The 21,399-nt window shown below is 36.3% G+C and overlaps 1 protein-coding gene across 1 annotated transcript in view; it reads left to right on the forward strand.

The window, feature by feature from the left end:
- USP10 (ubiquitin specific peptidase 10) overlaps positions 1-18,991 on the forward strand; it is a gene marked incomplete at its 5' end in the record, with an annotated part of 55,146 nt that extends 36,155 nt beyond the window's left edge. The window contains 9 exons of the mRNA XM_082005746.1: positions 1,470-1,579; positions 2,044-2,099; positions 3,492-3,595; positions 4,205-4,304; positions 5,529-5,709; positions 9,333-9,498; positions 14,616-14,760; positions 16,001-16,066; positions 18,349-18,991. Of these exons, the coding sequence (XP_081861872.1) occupies positions 1,470-1,579; positions 2,044-2,099; positions 3,492-3,595; positions 4,205-4,304; positions 5,529-5,709; positions 9,333-9,498; positions 14,616-14,760; positions 16,001-16,066; positions 18,349-18,536 (1,116 nt within the window). The 3' untranslated portion in view covers positions 18,537-18,991. The remainder of the gene's footprint in view (positions 1-1,469; positions 1,580-2,043; positions 2,100-3,491; positions 3,596-4,204; positions 4,305-5,528; positions 5,710-9,332; positions 9,499-14,615; positions 14,761-16,000; positions 16,067-18,348) is intronic.
- Positions 18,992-21,399: the final 2,408 nt, after the last annotated feature.

Genomic DNA, 21,399 nt, shown 5'->3' on the forward strand with positions numbered 1-21,399 from the left:
GTTTGTCTTCCCATATCCTACTACTGTGGTTAAAATATTTAAAGGTAGCATCTAGAAATCCAGGTGTACTTTGGATCATTGAACGTGGTGTCCAAGGTTCCCCTGCAGTTGGCTGCACAATCCTGTTTGCAGTTTTTCTGTTACCTCTGTCAAAATATTTCAGAACCGTAACTTTGTCATGACTGAAAACCTTCATGTAATTTCTAGTCATATTTACTCGTGACTTTTTGTGCATCAACTTAAGTGGTTATTTCTCTTTTGTACTTAAAGTAACTGTTCTTACTCTTAGGCTTTGTTTTGGCAGTTTGGTAAGCAGGTCATTTGGTTTTCTGTTGAGCAGGCTGTCGCTATCGTATCGTATGTGAAAATGGCAGTGTTTAAAATAATTCTTTTACGACAGAATGGAGGATTAGCTTGCTCTTAATGCATTAGAACTGTATTCCCCTGCAAAAAACTTTTGCCTTTGGTGACAGAAATCTTCCTTCTTCAGTGCTGTATTATGTTAGTTATAAATAATAAAATTTTTATTGCTATCTCCTGTGTGAGCCATGGCTTACTGCAAGTGACAATTAGGATGCTTTTAATTTAACTGCTAGTACTGCTAGTGAAAAATATTGAGACTAATTTCAATACTGATCATTGCAGAACCCTGATAAGCTATTTCTGGACCAGCAATTCTGCTTTAAACATCAGCTTTTATCTTGCATAACCAGTTCTGCACTCATCTGGTTGGTTGTATTAGCTCCCATTTTTTCAGCCTTAAAATGTTACATGGGAATTTGTTACTTAATTTTTGCACACTATAGGGATCAAGTTAATACACCTCTTTAGCTGTTGAGATCGCTGCATTTTTTTGTAATTTCCCTGCCTTTCTAGCCTTTTAATGTTTCTTCTGTTCACTGTTCTCGCCAGGTAGCATGGATTTTGATGTTTTTAACGTATTTTCTCCCAACATGCACTGTAGTTTTACTGGTTGCTCCAAACTCTTCTTTACACTGCAGAATGTTTCACATCACAGTGGGGTTGTTTTGGTTTGGTTATGGGCGCGAATCATCACCTTTAACTTGAAGTCCTGTCAGCTGGCTTTTTCCATTCTTTTCAGAAAACATGTTACAGGTTATTACTTGCAAAGTTTCAAATTGTTAATTTTATAAAGTCTTTCCTATGAAAGTTCTTTTCCTCTCCTGCTCCTAGATTAAATGTTTCCTTCTCCCTTAATTAAAGTTTTTGACGTTATTAAGATGTCAGTGAAATAACTGCAAGTTACAAGACACTGGGGTTTTTTATTATAACTTCTGTACATTATTAATGTTGTGATAAAAGCCCATCCATCTGTTCCAATTTAGTCATTGGATTGGTCTGCATAATAAAGAGTTAGCTTTGTTTTGCATATAATTTAAAATATAAATGAATATTTAGTTAATATGCAGATTACATTTTCTGAGTATTTCCTTAATGCCACTGCATAGACCCTGCAAGCCTTGGTTGCTTGCCCTCCAATGTATCATTTAATGAAGTCCATTCCAATGTATTCAAAATCGCAGCGGCCGTGTACCTCAACACCAATGATAGACAGTTTGTAAGTAGCTTGTTAAAAAAAAAAAATCTGTGATCTGCCTAAGTTCATTCAGCAGTGTCTAACAAATGATTGTTTACTGCAGCTGTTGAAAGTTGATACGTATCCAGAAGTCCTTTTGTGGGGGGTGTGTTTTTTTTTTGTAATATGTGGCTTTTATAATGAACTTCATATTTTACAATTGCTTGACTAGTCAAGGAAGATAGTTCCTGTTACTTGAGGAATATCAGTTTTAAACAGTATTTAATATGCAAAAGGGAACCGTGAGAGCTGCAAGAACTAACCTGACACCTTAGTTTCAGTAGTAGTGATCAGGTTAATTTTTATGTCTGAACTTTTACTCAGACTGCATTATGATACTGTATTTCTTTTAGCAGTCAGTAATGACAATGTTGTAATGTTATTATTTGTCCTTCTAAGTCTTAACTTGCTGCTCATGCGTAGTTGTTCCTTCCATTCTGTTTCAGTGTTCGTTTAATGAATGAGTTCACGAATATGCCTGTACCTCCTAAAGCAAAACAAGGTGAGTGGAAATAGGGGAAGAAAAGTCTTAAAGTTGTGATAAGGCTTTGGGGTAAGGATCTGCATTGTGTGATGTAGTTAGGACCTTTAAATACTGATGCTTGATCCCCTTCATGGCTTTTTGGCCTTCTGGGGTTTCTTGATATTTTAAAGAGTTTGCTGTTGCTTTTCTGTCAGTGTTATGCTTTTCCTTATTGATGATTCATGTCAAGAAGTCTTTTCTTTTCCTCCTGTTTGGTAGACCAAATGTAGAAGTGCAATAAGAACGGTTTTTGTTGAAGGTTAACTTAATTGTCAAGATGTCTTCTAAGAACATGCCCTTACTAACAAAATCATATTCACTGTGTTTTACACTACTTCCTTCCTTACATATTTCCAGCTGTTTGGTTTATCAACTTGCTCAATTCTATCATTCTTCCTTAAATACTAAACACATTCAGTTGGAATGAAATGGGGCCATAATAGGTCTCTTTAGCAGTGAAAGATTGCCTGCAGGCATGTTATCATGCCTTTTAATTCCTCCCCATCCTATGCACTATTTCAGTGTCAAAATTTCAGAAGTGTATGATTCTTACTAATACGTGTTTAGCATCAATGATGATTATGTAGTGAAGAATAGAACATTTTTTAAATGCAAATAAATTATCTTGTAGGTTTCACTTCTTTAACCTCTAAACCAAATCTATTGTATTCCAAACTTATAGAAATAAAGAACAGTTTCAGGAACGTGTTTATGTAACATTATAAGAAAATATCACGAGGAGCTGGTTGTTCCAGTGATTTCCAAACAGTTCAGACATTTCTGTGGTTTGCTGCTTAAGTTTTGTTTCTGTAAAACAAATCTTACTGTCTTATGCAACTTATTATACTTCTAGGTCATTTTATTGTATTGTGTAGTTTTCAAATATAGTTTCTGAGGCCTTTTATTGTCATTAGATTGAACATTCTGTCAAACTGTTTCTTTTTTTGTTTTTTTTCTGCCATGAGGAAAAGTGATCTATTAGAATTACAAATACATAAAAGATTTAAGGAAGTGTTCTTTGAATACAAAAGAAGTACAAAAATTTAAATAGAAACAGAATTGTTCCTTTGTGATGGCTATGGATATTCTTGTTAATCTTCAGAGTGTTGACTGTAAAAAGAGAGTACTAACTTTTCCAGACCATCTGCAAGTCTCTATGTAGGGTAATGTAAGACGTTTTTTAAAAAAACGTTCACAGACAAGAGTTGTATCTTACGAATTCTGAGCTTGAGTCACTGAAATTGTAATAAAGCTATAATAAAAAATGATGTTTAATTCCAAAATCTACTGATGCGTGAAGAGAATGTTAAGGTATAATGTAGAAAAACTTCTGTATACTGTTACTTATGTGTACTTCCCTTTTCCTTGCAGCTTTAGGTGATAAAATTGTGAGAGATATCCGACCAGGAGCTGCCTTTGAGCCTACATACGTTTATAGACTTCTGACGGTTATAAAGTCAAGTCTGTCAGAAAAGGTGTGACTTACAAATCTCTGACTTTTGTAATTTCATTGCAAGGCAGTCACTGTTGTTAAAGCAATATAAAGCCATACATCAGGTTCTGTGCCTAAATATCAGTATTGTTTGTTTCTGCTTGGGATTCAGATTGGAATGGTTGAAGGTCCATAGAGACTTCAAAATACTATTTTAGGTTTAGTTTCAATTTAAAGAAGAGATAATGGTTTGAACCATCTTTTGATTTGGCCTTGGTTTGACAGCAACTTTTAATACTACTTAAAAGAAATAGCAAGAAAAAAAAAAAAAAAAAATTACCAGCTCCCATGTTAAATTTAACTTGTATTGAGAAGAATGCAGAAATTCTCGTACCCAAGTCAAGCTTACATATGTGCTTGCTCTTTATGGTGGGTTGCAAATTAATGTGTTGCTTCTTTTTGAACTGGTTAAAAATGAGGTGGTGTTATAGCAAAATTTAAACTTACTTGACTCAACAGCTTGGACTAATTAGTGGGTAAATTAGCTACATTAATAGAAGACAGCTAGATGTTCAATGCCATGAACCTTCTGTTAAAGTGAAGCATGAAAATGTCATATAATAATAAAAAAAACCCCCAACATTTTATTCAGGGCAGGCAAGAGGATGCTGAAGAATACTTGGGATTTATCCTCAATGGACTACATGAAGAAATGCTGACCCTAAAGAAACTTCTCTCTCCACATAATGAAAGTTAGTGGCGCTTTTTTTTTGTAGCAAACTTGATTTCTTTCAAATAGTGTCCTTCTTTGTGGAGTACATGTTGAGATAGGGATAGAATGCCATGTTTTATGAGACTCAAAGACATTGACAAATAATCTTTTGTTAAAATCTGTCCAGGTATTTGGAAAAGCGTTATCATTTCATAAATACTCTGAATGACAATAATAATACGTCATATACCAGGTCCTCCTAAACAACAAATTTCTGCATTACAAATTTTTACTGAGCTCAGCTGAGCATTATTTGAAGCTAACTCAAGTTGACTAGTCTTGTGTTAAGCATAGGTATGTTTGTCTGCCATTCATAATACCTGCAGTGTTGGTTCACTGTAGTTTTGGCTCTCTCCATGGTAGTTCAAAAATGTATCGGTGTGTTTTTTCACTGATCTTTAAACAACTGTTAAAATCTTTCTTTGAAGTGGAAGCTTCTAGACTAATGGCTAACTTATATCCGCTATAAAACAGGACATATTAAATTATTTTAAATTTTTTATTGACAAAGTTGTAGAAAAAAATGTCTTTTGGAAGAAGTATTAGAATTTGTATGCAGAGTATAATGCCCCCCCCCCTTTTTTTTTTTACAGTGGCTTTTTGTTTGGGTCCCCTATTAAAGATGAAACAAAACACTGTTAGTCTTAGCCAAGTATTAGCCAAGTATAGAATTAAGATCACTAGTTACCCAATTTCTCTTTAGTAGGGTAAATTTTTTATGATATAAAGTGGTCATTCCGTATTTTGTCCTTTAGCTGTGTGCAGTTTATAGCCTCCTGACTTCGGCACTTGCAAAGAAAATATTTGCTAAGCCTTGGGTTCCCTGTAAAATATCTGTGCAGAAAAGGAGTTGTATTTAATAATGGCATAATTATGTTTCCAGAATAACACTTGACTTTCTAATTTTCTACCTCATAAATTTACTCCTAAAAATATACTAAACTTTGCTAGAAAACTACATCTCTTTACATACAGTCATCAGTGAACTGGATTCTGTTAATGTGTGGATGTGTCCAGCTGTGAGTGAGCCTGGAAACTACTTTTTCTCATTTACTTTCTCAAATCTATAATCTATGAACTTATCCCCTGAAAATGAATTGTATTGGGTTTTTTCCTTTCAAATTCTTTATCGGTATACATGTTTTATTTGTTAAAAACAAAAAATATAAAAAAATCAATGCATTATTTTCTTCTTCACTTTAAGAACTCTCGGTGTCCAATGGCCCTGAGGCTCAGACTGTTCATGAAGAAGAGGAGCAAGATGAACAAGGGGAAGGCAGTGAGGATGAATGGGAGCAAGTGGGACCTCGCAACAAATCGTCAGTCACTCGACAGGCTGACTTTGTTCAGACTCCAATTACTGATATTTTTGGTGGTCATATAAGGTATAGTACTTTTTTGTAAAAGTTGTTGAGACCATAGGCTGCTTTGCCTTTACAGGTAACTTTTTTTGTCTGCTTTCCTTTCTGTACTTTTCACCATTATTGGATAGTTGGATAGACGAGACTGTTAACACAGTTTGTTCAGGCCAAGAGAGGTGAACATTCTACTATGAAGCATCTGTTACGCAAGAGAGGGTTCAGAAAATGGACCAGAATGATCAAAGGATTGATCAATGATCACATGATTCTGTGACTTCCTGTAGAGTCTGAATGTTTTTAAGTGTCTTAAGAACAAACTTTTTAGAGAACAAAAGCCCTGAATTGCATATGGAGAAGGAGTTTGAAATATGTATGCGCTGTATATTGATATAAATGCCTAAGAATTCCAAAGAACTTTAGAGCTACCTATTTTTTCTTATCTATGAGGAGTCTTGACTCATTTTGTAAGCAAGGATACTAAGAGATGGTGAGATTTGCTAAGAGTTAAACCTGGTCAGTAAAAGAATGAAATAAAATCAACATTGTAAACTTTTAGACACTTATGCTTCCCAGAGGCAGGGAAGTTATATGTAATAGTTAATAAATAAAATGTTAAAGGTGAAAGAAGATTGGAAACATGTAAATTGCTACAAGGTGTTACAGGAATGAAAAGAATGTGAGACATTACTTATATTCAGGTCTGATACCAGATGAAGGCAGAAGGTAGATACTGGAAGAATATTTTTTTTAGAAAGGAAGCCTCATGACTCATTTGGAGACATGTATAATTTAGAATTAAAGCCAGGTAAACACTTGCTAAAAACATATTCTGAAACAAAAATGCTGGACTTGAAGAATTATTTTTAAATTGGAGACAGACACTTAATTGCTAGTGTTTGATTCCCTGTGTTGCCAGGTATTCAGTCTAGAAGTGTGAATAGTGTGGGCTAGTGCCTTCTGCCTGTGAAATTTACTGAAATATTCTTCTGGGATTTGAGTCAGACAGCTGGCAAATAAAATGGTATTTTCTATAGAAATTGGCAGACAGATGTTTGTACGTATTGATGAAATTCTGCGTTGATGGTATGTTCATGTACCCAAGGTATTGTTAGTACCCTTAGTTATATTTATCACGGTCAGAATTGTTTAGATCTCTATATGATTCCATTAGTTTTTAAACTAAGAATACTAAGAGAATGCTGTCTTCTGTAGAAGTCCACAGAAAATGACATCAAGAAAAGGTAATACTGAGAAAAGGCAAAAACTTGCATTAGGCAACAGAACTACAGGGTCCAATCCGACATCTTTTGTCTGCTGTTGCCACACCCAGTAAAAATTTAGCTTCCAAACTAGGTCACACAATTTACCACAGAAACAGTATCCTGTGTTGTGATGTTGGAAAGCTTCATCCTCTGAGGCTGAGGGTGGAGATAGGAAGGATTGAATACAGAATTGCCAGTAGAAGTCCACTGAATGAAAGCATCAGAAATGGGAAAAATCAAATGGAAAAAGCAGTTAGGAAAACATGGTTTGAATTGGCATCTTTTGGCTTGGGAAACTTTAGGCTGTCTTCGAGCCCTTAATTGTCTGTTAAATGCCTATTTTGGCATAATTGCTTAAAACAAAACAAACCCAAAAAATGTTCCTTAAGCAATGTGAGACTTAAATGTGTAAGCATGCAGATGTGCTGTTCTGTCAGGATCTGATTTGTTCATGTGCAGGAGTCCCTTTTGACTTTCAGCTTGTGTGAATTTCAAACATTTGTTATGCAAGCTTGCTCACAAGCCAGTTAGAAGTCTGCTAAATATTTCCATAAGGAGTACCAACTTTTCCCTTCAAGTGCACTGTTATTTTAAAAGAAAATACATCAATTACATTGTTAAAGTGTAAGCAGGGTAGCAATGAGCAGTGCCTGTTTTCCTGAAAAATTCTTACTGTAGCGTTCTTACAGGACCCGAGAATAATTATGCATTGAAAATGATGCATTTCCCCTTGACCAGTTGAAATTTGTAATTATTCTAGTAAGTGATATTGTTACAGAAAATCATAGTCTAGCAAAGGTTTTGCCATCAATTTAATTTCTACATACCTTATTGAAGAAAATGTTTTGAAAAAATATTACAATTTAATTTCTAATAACTAAAAAGAAATATTCCTTAACATTATCTTTTCAGAATATTACCCACATTATTAATTAAATCTTTAAATACACTGACTCGAAAACAGTTGAGGAGTTAGGATTTTTCTGTTGATGATTGCGCTAAATCGTTATCTTAAAAAGGGTTTGGGAAGCGTATCCAAGAGCAGCAAGACTTGCACAGTGAAAGGTTTGTTTGTTGAAACACTGCACTTGCCATGTGTTAAGGTTTTGTCCTTAAATACAGCCAAGGAGGAAGTGTTAAACTGAAATAAAGATGCTACTGTTTTTCACACGCTTTTTCCTCTAAAGGATGTATATTTGCCAATATAAAGATGCGTTGGCTTTCTGTTGTTGCTTCAGGGCTTTGCCTGAGTCAAAGGGGCTCTTTTGAAAGGACTTTGCAGTACAGGCATTAGACCTGTATGTTAACATGTTGTACATGACCTGGGGAAATTTCAGCGTGGCTGAATGGATTAGAGCATGTTAATTATCTTACTACTTTCAAGCTTTGAGACACACTGTAACAAGTGTAACGATATAATAAATGAATGATTTCTTTGGCTGTATAAAACCACTTTTTTTTTTTTAGCAGCTGGGACTTTTTAATATAAGTACTGCTTTCAAAATAAAAAAAATATTCTTGAGCTATGTTTCATGGTTTTAAGTTTTCAGCAAAGTTTCAGAAAAACGAAAATCGGGAGGAGTCCACTTAGTTCAGTGATGTTGTGGCTGAAGAGTGTACTTTCTCGTTGCACAAAACAATGATCACCAAGCCAGGCTACTTAGAGGTTGCAACTGAATACACTTAAACAAAAATAAAACCCCAAAAAACAGGAAACATGTTGTCATGCCCTAGGTCTTTACTCATGCCAGTTTTCTGAAAGATTTCAATTTATGGACAAGTCTGGACACAGAAAATGATGGGAGGAAAAGGAAATGCCAGTCCTCAGTGGAGCATAGTTTGTATTTCCTATGGCAAGATTTAAGCAAGCAATTTAAAATCACTGTGAAATTGGTCTTGGTGAAGTGATTAAAAAATTTCTGTATTTTTATTGGACAATCTGGAATTGGTTTTAATTTTTACAGTAAAACTTACAGTTAGGTAAGCACTAGTATTTTGCACTTCCAAAGATCTGTTGGAAAACATATTTTCAAAATTCTTAATGTGAAAAGAGCCTTGAGGTGAATGTTTTTAAATGCATTATCAAAAATGTCAGTATTTTTCTTTAAACTTTTGGTGCTTATCCAATAAGTGGTTTAATCCTTGCGTAAACAAAACAATTAAAATATGATCCCATTCAGTATGCTCTAAGTGGATGTGAATCATTTAAATTGCGGTCAAGTGGATTCAGGGTGTTGAAAGTTATGCTTAACCTTCATGTTTGTGTTTTCTGATTGACTATAAATTGAGTTACTAAAAGTAGACTTCGGTCTGTTCTTACTTGAAGGTTCGATATTGTTGAAAATTACTCTGCTTTATTACATTTTAATTTTTTTGTTTCCATAGATCTGTTGTTTACCAGCAGAGTTCTAAGGAGTCAGCTACACTGCAACCTTTCTTCACCCTGCAACTGGATATCCAGTCAGACAAGATACGCACAGTTCAGGATGCATTGGAAAGTTTGGTGGCAAGAGAGTCTGTCCAGGGCTATACCACAAAAACCAAGCAAGAGGTGTGTTCTGTTGACCCCTGTTTTTTTACAGTCAAATACTAAACTTTTTAAAGGGGGTTTTATACAGCTCTTGCTTTACGAATAGTTACCTGAGCACTATTGCTTATGTTAACAAAAGTGTTAACATAAGTGTTAACGTTCTCAGTGTCCTGCAGTGGTAGTAGTAGTGGTAAAATATATGATACTTGAACACATACACTGAAAGGAAGAGAACTAACTTTTAAACAAAACCATGCCTGTAAATAGATGTGTTTTCTGAGTTAGTGTAGTAATTGGTTGGAGATTTTACTGAAGTGTATATTAAATTAACAGGGTGAACTGTGGTAATAATATATACTGTAATGAGCAAAATAATGATGTTAACATACTGATGCCTGGGGATTGCCACACGTTCTTAGTAAAGGAGCAGCACACTAGCTATAAGAAGAAAAACCATGAAGTGTTCTGCTACAAGAATGTGTGGCTGTCCTTGAAGGGTTTTGACTTATGCATTTCACTTAAAAATAAAAAATGCACATATTCATTGGTGGTAGGCCTGGTAAAAGTCCATCTAAAACTTCACTAAAACATCTGATGATCACTATCTTTCTCTCTGGAATAATAATCTGAAATCTTTCGATAGCCAGTAATACCTCCATTCAGTGTCCTTGGCACTGTGTAGTTGACAGGCTTCCACTACACAGCCCTAAAAAACCTGGCTTGTCAGTGATACTATATTCAGGTTTAGGTCATCAGTTCAAAAGCAGTGTTCTTCACACATGGAGAATATCTCGAAAAGAGCAATCAATGAATGGCGGTATAAAAGTTGTAATGTAAAAGGAACGAATAAAGGGGAGGTGATGTTCAGCATGAAGAAGAAAAAACACAGAAGCAGAGGGGTGGAATCAGATGTAAAACTTAGTCAGGGGCTTTTTCCTGAAAAGGAAAAAACTGATTTTTCTCAGTGATTCTCTAACAGTAAATAGGAATAGGAACCTAGACTAGGTGTTACTTGTGGTGCTTGTAGAGTTGTCCTTGCTGCTTTAGGAGAAGGTTAGAGAAACACCAGTCAGGGTTTACACAAATTGTTATAATTGATTCAGAGGGGATGGAGTGGAGGACCTTTTGAGATCTCTAAGCCCTGTGATTCTGTGTCACTTTAAATACCAGGACGTTTTATTCTGTTTTCCCATGCAGCGCTGGGAAAAGATAAATTTTTTTTTTATCTTATTTTTCAGATCACACAATACAAAATAGTAATAATTGCGATAGAATTCACACTTCATAGGAGGAGAAGCATGCTTTTGGCATTACAGTTTGAGAACTTGTGATATAGGGTAATAAATTAAACTTTTTCCCCACTAAGGTATTACCTTGTTTCTTGTGGTGTGCATTAGTAAAGAACATCATTTTTGTGCAAGGATTGCTCAGATGGACTTTTTGCATACACTATTCCTAATTTCTTTCAGTAGGCCAGGATGGAAAGAGGCTCTTGAGTTGTTGTTGTTCTTTCTGACATTCATTTATGTAAGTTTTCTAAATACTCCGAATGAGAATATGGTTAGATAAAGAAAGGATGGACTGTTTTCTTTGAAAAGCTAAAGATGGATAGCTCCAATTTATCTGCTTTGTGTGCTTAGTAGGAGTGTTAGAGAATGCTTATTTCTCCAGTTGTCTTCCATGTGAAAGAAACATTTGCAATGCAAGCTCATCATGATTTACCAGATAGATTTTGTTTTGCTGGTCATTCATTTTTTGGTTTTTACTGCAGATGATTTTAACTTCTTTACTGACAACCCAATGTCCAATTATGGGATTTGGAAGAAATGAGTGTTCAAATTAGGTGCTGTAGGTTTGGTCTGGTTGGAGTCTGAATGGAAATACAAGCATTTGCAATATCTTGTAGATCTTTTTTCGAAAGAAATTCCAGTCGAAATAGCTGTTCTTGTGTTAAAATTGTAGTGAAAACACTGAGCGCATTGATGGTAGAACAAGCATAGGACTCTTGCATTTTCAAAAGGTATTGTGAAGAAGCATTTCATCTCCCATTTTACAGATGGGAAACTCAGGACTATAGATAAAGCTAAAAACCATTACATTATTAAAATTTGTTACTGTCTGGATTGTTTGAATTGTATTCTTAGCAGGATGTGGGTATAAATAATAGACATGAAAATAATAATCTTCCAAATATGAGAATTATTTCTCTTAAAGTTTGTTTTTTAATCACTTTGAGCTGATTTTTAATTTTACATGTGTATTACTATAAACAGGAAACCAGTCAGATTTTCCTGCAGTATTTAAAATAATTGGACATTTTAAATAGATACTTATAATGCTGTGGCATTCTCTTGCTGCTTATAGCTCAATTTCACTTGCTCACTAGCATTTGAAGAATGTTTTGGTTCCTTTTGGTCTTGCAGATCAGTTTGTTACATCTTGAATATTTCAGCAGTTAATATTTTTTTTTAAGAGCTTAATTTTTAACCTCACTGAAGTGATTTTCTTTTCAGTCTTACTCCTGCTTATGTTTTCTAACAGAAATGAAGACTCTTGAGTAACAAACTAGCCTTACCTCATTTACTTTTCCAGGTTACATTCCACTTACTCCTTAGGAGGAGTCTTCACATCCCCTAGAGTTCTCAAAATGCTCCTTGAGGATCTTACAAATATTTTCTTGGGACTCTGACTCAGGTTCACTAAACAAACATTTGTGGCACTTCTAGCTGGTAACGTTGCTGCGAGAAATTGGAGCCCGTTCACACAGTCAGGACAGCAGAACATGTGCCTGTTCCTCAGCTGCTTCTCTTCAGGCTGGCACTGTCACACAAAACTGCTTTGATCCGTGGTTTAAGCTCATACGCTAGACAGAGCGGTGCAGCTGAGGTGCAGGCATCTGTTCCCGTACACGGCTCGGTTACTGAGGGTGGAGAATGGCAACTGCTTAAACCACTGCAGCAACGTTTTCAGCATCCTCTATTCCTGGGCTGGGAGCCGTTAAGCTCTTTTTGCACAAAACTCTGAATTCAAAGACTTCAGATTTAAGATTTAGAAGACTCGATATGTGGAAATCTTGAGGCAGTAATAACTGGGTGAATCAAGTGCACATTTTTTTCCCTATATAAAGCCTGTCTGTATTTGCTCCCTAAAAGCAGAAGCTGTTCCATGCTAAGATGCGTGGAAGCTGCCTGCTCTCGTGAGTTCATGGGAGAATTTCATGGGTGAATTGTGTGAACCTTTTCTTGTCACCTTCACTTTCACAGTTTGCCTTCTGACTTCTGATTCTGCATGTTATTTCCTGGAAATTGTGGAGGTGGGCACCAGCAGCCACTTGTTGAATGGAAAAGAACGGTGTCCTGTTTGGCTTGCTGTTTTTTAAAAACAAACAAAACAGAAAACAAACAAACAAACAAAACCATCTCAGTTCTCAGTGAAGCTGCTGCTGTTGTCAGGGGTATGGTGGGTTTTGGGCACAGAAAGGCATATTTTGAACCCTTGAGATTCAGGTGAAATTTTACTAAATCAGTTTGTAAAGACTATTTCTGCTTCAAATGTAGAATTACTACTTGTAAATTGGATAAGGTCAGATCCATGAGGAAATCAAGTACCCTACAAAATCTGCTTGCTTCGGTGTCCTAAGAGGTTTTACTTTTCAAGCATGGAAAGAGATTATAGTTTACCCCCATGCATTTCTATTCCACGCTTAGTAGGTTCTGGCAGAATCCAACCCTGTATTGAAAATTTACTGCAAATCATCAGCATATTAAGAGATTTTTCTCAATAAATGGAGAAAAACCTAAAGCACTTATTTTGAGAGATGTTTTTATGTCATAATTTCTAGGAAGGCAAAACATTTTTGTTCTGCAATTCTGAGTTCAGTTTCAGGTTTTCAGACAGTAACTTTGTGGATTGTTTAGTTACAATTATATAAAAAATCAATATTTAGTATAAAAAAGTGAGGTTATAACTAATATTTTACTTCAGAACCTTTTAAAGAACACAGCATACTTTTTTAGAAAGAAGAATCTTTAATTACTGATCTCTTCTGTAACAGCTGATAATGATAGCTTACTAATTTTTAGCTAGTCTACATAACAGCTCACTTTGTTTTTCAAGGAACTTCTTGAAAGAAAGTATCTTCTGGTTAATGCAAAATAATTTTTGAACTGTTGTGTACTGATTTGTTTCTCTCAATACATAAATCATTGTTGTCCCCTTTGTGAATAGGTCTTTATTTTAATGTTACTGTTGTTAAACCGAGAAGGTGTTTTTCAACACCGTTGTAGGATTCTCTTGGTCAGAATGGGGGAATAAAGATAGTACCAGTTAAAACTGGAGAAGTCCGGTGTAGAAACTAGTATTTCAGTGGGGAATTGCAAGGTATGCTCAGGACAGTCTTTGAAGTGACACAGCATTCAAACTTTTTAGCAAAGTAGTTGCAATACTGCTTTTGCATTTAAATCAGTATTTCTGGAACATTCAGTGAAATTTCTTAAGATAAATGTAGATTTATGTGTTTATACCAAAATCTTTTAGTAGTTTTCCTTTATAGAGATTGTCTTTTGATTATGGTTAATGTACCTATTGAAAACTAAGAAGCAATTTGGATTAGTTCTTATTTTTTCTTCTATTCAGCTTTTTGTAAAAGGATGTCAGCTCTTAGAAATGAAAATAGCTTTCAAAACCTTTTGTGTCGGGTACTGAGGTGTGGTGCTGTTGTCTTCTGTAGTTTGGCGTTCTCTGAAATCAGCAGCATGTGTTACAAGTTATTGACCTCTGATTATACAGTAGCTTGCTGAGAATTATTAATCACTAAACTGTCATAAGGAGTTGTTCCAGTTGTTCCTGGGGGTTCTCCAGCAAGGTGGTCTTAGTACTGCAGCACCTAAATAGTGCTCATTCTAACACACTACATTCTACTAAAAGTATTGAGTTCTCACTTTGCTTTATGACCCAGTGTGCTTTAATTCATGAACTGCAGTGTTTATCATAAATTAATATTATAATAATAACAAATCTATGTTTTTTCTACTGCTGTACTTAAAATTAAATACTTATTCCGTATTTAAAGGAATAATTTTGAGCAGTTAAAAAATGTGCAGGTTTTCTTCTTCATCTTTGTTCTATGTATGTGTTAGGTGGAGATCAGTCGAAGAGTGACACTAGAAGAACTCCCCCCTGTTCTTGTTTTACACCTGAAGCGGTTTGTATATGAGAAAACTGGTGGATGCCAGAAGCTTATCAAGAATATCGAGTATCCTGTTGATCTGGAAATTAGTAAAGGTAAAGATCTTTGAACAGAAATTCCCCCTCTTTAGGGAAAAGATGAAGTTGTGTTTCCTAGGGGTATCTGTTTGTTTTCTTTCTTGTGAACAAGATTTTTTCTCCATTGCTGTCAGGAAACTTAGTAATTTGGATGAATATCTTGTATGTGGGTGTGGGTTTTTTCCCTTTTTTCTTGTTCATAAAAAGATTATATTTGGGTTTCTGGGTTCAGTCTTGCCAAACCTGACATTGCCTGCGTATGAATTTGGGCATCCATTTTGCAAAGAACATTATGGCAAAAGATCTTAAAACCTTTGGCACATCCTAGACACTGGGTTGGCTAAGTAAGAGCTTTCTGCAGATTTAAGGAGTAAAGTTACAGATGCTGAGGACAAATGTTGGAAGTGATCCTGTTGAGAATATATGAGGCTGTTGCTTAAGTAATCCTAGATATTTTTGTCTCAGATTTCATTCAGAGAAGTGGCAAATTACTGTTATAAACAGTGGCTGATGAAAGGAAACTGGCGTTTTATGGAAAGTGCAGCCTGAAGGTCGACTAGCCATAGTTCAGAGGTTAAACAACAAAGTTCTTTCATTTAACAAATATCTTGAGATACAGATTTTATTTAAAAAGTGTGAGAGTTTGCATATAATCCAGTATCTGGAGCTTGCCATATTAAATGCATTTTGTTTTTATCCAGCAAATTGACTGTTAGCCAGCCAATAGCTCAAACAGGAAAAAGTAAAGATTACTCATATCTCAAGTGAGATACGTACTTTGTCAGACAGTTTTGTTTTACCTAGTATTTTATTTTTAAAATTTACTTAAAGAATGTAAATTTGTAGAACTAGTTCAGTTTGTCTTGACTGACAAAAATGATTGCAGGATGATTCGGAGTCTGAAATTGATTTTGTCATTGACAGCAGGAATGAAAGGAAAAAAACAGTGGAATAGAAGGAAAGAAATAGAAAAAAATAGAAGGAAAAGAATAGTCTGATCTTTTGCTCTTTTTTTCTTCAGGTTTTTTTGGTGGCATTTTTAAACCTTCCGTAAATGTTAATGTTCAGCAAACCTCAAAATTCATTCCCTCGATTACCAGGTATCAGAACCATGACCATTCTTTGAAGGCTGCAGAAGACATTTTAATTAAATTTTGCCCTTTATGTTAGTGTTGGTTTCTCTGAGAAATAATTGATCCCTTTGAAATTAAGCTTCTAAACTTGCTAACTCTTGCCTTTGACTTTTTTCCTCCTCCAGAACTACTATCTCCTGGTGTGAAAAGTAAAATTTTTAAAGGCCAAAGAACCTACCGGCTCTTTGCAGGTATTTTATCTATATGCCTCTAGTCCCTGTATTGCAAATACAAATTCTGCACGTAGAATTGTAGAAACACTGGGGTTCCTGGATTATATAAAATATTTTATTTTAAATTACACTGAAGTAGCTTGTGCGCATCAAATTCTTGTATTTAGTGGGTTTTCTTGCATATGTGCATAGAGACGTATATTGTTATATCTGTATTTATATATCTCACTGACCCAGCTTCGTGCAAAAACAGAGTTCTGTAACAGATCCACACTGAAAAATATCAGCAGAAGCTGAAAGACAGCTGTAATTATAATTATGCCTAAAATTCACCACATACTCTCAGAATAATGTTTCCAGTGTCTTTTGAAATGGCTTTTTGAATGCTGGCCTTGCATCCCTTTGAACCCTCAGGATGAGTATTGCTGGCAGGGTATGAATAGCATATTGTAGGTGGAAAAGCTTAACTTGGAGATGATTTTTGTGTGAGGAAACGATGTTTTTAAGAACGTCTGTGATGTATACGGAATATGTAAATTGGTAGTTATGATTGGAAGCTCGTGTAAGATTTCAGAAGCAGCATTTTAATATTGAACAAAACAGTCTCTGGGCAGTAATGAATTTCCTGAAGTTTAAAACTCCTACACAGTTTATGATTTGCACCTGCTTATTTGTTTTGGCATCAGGACACCATAGTAAACTGGTGAACTGGAGGTCTGAACTTCTGTATCACCAAATCTGTGCCAGTACTGGTGGCCTTATGTGACTTGGTGGTTTGGATCCAGTTTTGTGACCGCTGAGGTTACAGAAGGAAATAACATACCTGTCTCTTGTGGAAGTTCAGGACTGTTTCTGGCAGTGTAATTTTTTTTATTGATAGTGGTTTTCGTGGGACAAGTTTAGACAGCATGTTAAGGTGGCTTGAAGAAAATGTGTTACTGCTGTAATTTTTTTCTAAATCCACCTATGGAAGAGTACAATACTTCAGTCTTCTGTCAGTCTAGGACTTCTCATCCACAGAAACTGAGCTCGTTAAATAAATTTTGAATTATTAAAATAACCTTTTGAAGAAGTAAGTTTCAGATATCATCCAGAATTTGCCTAATTATCTAACAATAAATTTTAGAACACCAATAATTCAAGTTTAAGTGACTGTAAAAAAACTTATTTCCTAAATTCCCCCGAAAGTATAGATGCAGTATATTCTTCCTTTTTACTTTGCTTAAGTTGTTATCCTAAAATGTTTATTTTCATAGAAATGTGATGAAAATCTGAGTAAGCTTGAAGTGTGACCGTAGTCTGCAAGAGTGTAAACAATTTCATAATTATATACTTCTGCTCTTGTGTCAAATATAGCAATTCTTTCAGGTTTTTCTTTGTTCTTGTTAAGTATATGGTTAGGACTCACCTGTTCCTAGAAGTTGTTAAATGCAATTTCTTATATCCATCCTTAGAATAACATTCATAAAAGATCTCTTCCACTTGGAGGCAGTTGTCACACTGAGCGCTCAGCATTATTAAGCTTTGAGTTCGGTTTCTGGAAGGGGAGCTGAGACGTCTTTTCTGCAGAACACTTCTGACAATGGAGATAACTGAGGAAGGAAGCCAGTTTGATTCTCTCTGGGAAGCAGTAGTATTAGCAGTTAATGAGAGGTGTTCCGTTCACAATTTTGTTGAGGTTACCGAGAACTAATACATGGGAAACTTGTGGGTACTTCAAAAATGGTCAGAGGGGGAATAACCGGCTTACATTTGTAATCAATGCAGTTTGAAAAGTCTTGACTAATTTTTTTTTTTTCTTTCATAGACTACCACGTAGTTTTACCTGATTTTTTTTGTTTGTTTGTTTGGTTGGGTTTTTATTTTTACAAATAGTTTCAATAAAATACTGTTGTTGTCAGCAGACAGAGCAAATGCGTAGCTTAGTGAGATATTCTAAGTGTGGCAATACCCGTTGGAAGCTCTGAACGGTGTGCTGCACGGTTGCAGATGGCCTTTGTGAGGCAAGTCCTCTAGGAAGTTACAAAAAGCAATTTTCTTTTGATTCTTGATTTACTTATATCTCCTTTTAGAATCATGAGATTTGGTATGCTGGAGAAACATCGCTAATATTACAGAGCATCAAATATAAGCAAGCAAGCACTAAACACTTAAAGATTCTTGCTTAATCCAGATCATACCGTCTGCATAACCATGAGTACACTATGAAGAAAGCAATGCATGACGTTTTTTCTTTATTTACTTTTTCAGTAGTTTAGCTACGTGTAGTATATATGTGCATCACGAATTTCTCTTTGCAGTTGTCTATCATCATGGGAACAGCGCAACTGGTGGCCATTACACTACGGACGTCTTCCAAATTGGTCTTAACGGCTGGTTACGCATCGATGACCAGGCAGTCAAAGTGATAAATCAGTACCAGGTGGTGAAGCCGTCTGCAGAACGCACAGCCTACCTCCTGTACTACCGCCGAGTTGACCTGCTGTGAAAGTTTTCCCTTTTACGCTGTGTGTGCAAGATACCTGCTTTGTAGAACGCCATCTATCACTAACTTTTTTCTTCTGTAAATGCTCTTTTGAGTGAATCTTTTTTCTTTTTTTCTTTTTTCTTTTTTTCTTTTTTTTTCCCTTGCAACTATGGGATAGAGTGATAAAGGAAGCTACGTTGGGTTTGTGCACAACATAGTTTGTGTTGACTTTAGACTTTGCAGAATGAAGTCACTTGGTTGAAAGACTCAGTCTCATGAATCACAAAAATACAAAAAAAAAAATTAATCTGAGTTAATGCTGAATCCTAAGATAATAAAAGGGGATTTGCATTTGATTCCCACTTTCTAATTGCGTAGTAGAAGAAAACCCTGCACCAGCAACAGAACTTGTAGATTTCTGTGAAAATGTTTTATCTTTACTTAAGTAAAAATAAAAAAATAAAAAAAAATAAAAAGCGCTCTCTGCTTCCCCGATAGTTTTTGATAAGTAGTAAAATATGAGCCGATGTGTATGAGATGGAGATGGTCCTATGTGCTTCAAAAAATGTACAAACGTACAAAATGCAGAGTTGCTGGTTCCTAATAGGAAGACACATTTTAATAATTGTGCGATGAGAAACTGCTTAAGTACACATTGCAGATCAAATATTTGGAGTTAAGATGTTAGTCTATATAGATGGGTGATTGTAACTTTATTGCTATTAAGAAATTTCAAACTGCATTTATGCTTCTGTGTACATGAAATTAAAAAAAATGGGCAAAATAATTAAGATTGATATTTCTTTAAGTCTGCTTTGTTTAATTTTGCTGTCTGCTCTCCTATAATGTTGAGTTCCTAATTGTACACAGTTTAGTGATATCTAGAAGTATAAAGTTGTTGCCCATCAATAAAAGTCACAAAGTTGGTTTAAGGGGTTTGTGTGTGTTTTGTTTTTCTTCAAGTGTAAATTCTACCCTTAGAAACGCAAAAATTTTGCTCTGTGGCACTTTTACAAGTAGTAGATAGCATTCCCCAGCTGAAGGGCAGAAGATTTTGTCTTTTACAACTTCTTGAAATTTCAGAAGTGCTCCCACTCATCTCGGAGACGGAAGTGAACTTCAAGGGGAGAGGGCAAGGGAGAGGAGGTCAGTCAGCCCAGAACGGCTACAAGGCTAACGCAGGGCCCGCACCCGGGACGTGGTAGTCCCAGGGCTGAACACCCGTCGGCCAGAAAAGGGAATTGGATCCCTTCTGCATCCCACCTGAAAGCCCTGCACGGTTCTTGGAGGTAGATGTTGTTCGGTTTGCCTTTGACTAAAATACTCCCTTCTTTAGCCAGGTGACGTTGTCATTGAAAACTTTGGTGAAAATATTTCCTTGATCAGCTTCCTGTTGCATTCCCTGCTGCTGAAGATGATTTAAGAAAAAAATCTATGTATTTAATCCTTAATTTGATGATAGTGGTGTTTATGTGCTTATTCCATCACTGCAGAGGTGCGACAGTTGTCGTCAGTGAAACAGGGCTGACTTTAGCACAGGTTGTCAATAAAAGGTTAAACTGCACATACTCTGAGCAAATACTATTTGCTTTTTTAAGGTGACATTTAGGAGGAAAAAGTTGTTTTCCGCAAAGTTGTGGAAATAAAATTAGCTGCATTAATTTTACAGGTACCGTGTTCTGATAAATTCCTTTAGTGTTTCTTTAGTGCTGGTTTCATTTTACTTTGCCCTGTCTGCCCAGGAGATGAGTGTAGGTCTTTGGTGAAAAGCACCCTTTGCTTTTTCAGGAGAAGGAAGCAGCCCTGTAAATGAGTTTCGGCCCGTGCCCGCTGGCGTGGGCTTCCCTCCGGTGTTTCCTGCCCAAGTCAGAGCAAGAAGTCCCTGTAGAGAAGACGTGAAGTTCGTGGCTGCTTCCTGGAGGGAGCTGGAGGTGGAGATGTTAAATCATGGCTGCAGTTCCCATGATTTCATCCTGTGGGGACAAAACATTCCTGCAACAGACCTGGGTGAGTAGTAAGACCTGCTGAAGACAGCCCTGCTGATTTACCCTCTGACTTTCTACCCTCTCATCAGATGGTGGAGAAATTGGGGCTTTTCCTGCCCCGAGTCCAGCCCCGGGGCCGGGGCGAGGCTGTTTGGGGTGGTCCTTGACTCCCTGCTCAAAGCTGGGTGATCTTCAGGTGGATGGTCTTCTGTTTCTTCCTTGAATTATTAGGCAATGTTAGCTTTATATCATCACTACTGCAATCCTGATGCTGAGAAAATGTGATGGTGTTTCGTCAGTTGTTTTGGGTATCGGCACGTATAGCTATTTCTTTGTCGATCAGCAGATTTTAGTAGTATTTTCTGATCTGAAAATTGTGCCTGAGACACTGTGCTTGATTTGGTGACATTCTACCAACTCCGAAATGATTTTCTGGCCAAAGCTTGTTTTGATTTTTGGGCAATCGCAGGGAAAACCTCAGCTCCTGTCTGCTCACTGGGCACGGTGCCCCGAAGCTGAGGCTACGAAGGCAGCATGCCGGGGGCTGCCGAAGGGCTGGTGCTTCCCGGGTTTCCCAATGCAGGGAATGCTGCCCATGGTGGGAATTACCCTGGAGCCAGCGCTGGTGAGACGTTGGTTCTGCATTGAACTTGAAATCTGGAGGTTGTTCCAAATGGGAAAGGAACCAGATTTTGAAATGACTCTTCCGCGCTGGTGGTTATTCATGTCCTGTCCCCGCACCATGCTTGAAGCAGGTTTCTGTACTGCCGAAATAGCTTTGGGGTTTTTTTTCTTGTGGCTGTGCGGAGTTTTTACCTGTATCTCCAGTGGAGAGTGAACAGGTACATTTCTGATAATGTAGCATATTTTTAATTGCCAGAATATTCCCGATAAAATTG

The sequence above is a fragment of the Phaethon aethereus genome, assembly GCF_964289735.1.
Source record: "Phaethon aethereus genome assembly, chromosome: 13".
Lineage (NCBI taxonomy): Eukaryota > Metazoa > Chordata > Aves > Phaethontiformes > Phaethontidae > Phaethon > Phaethon aethereus.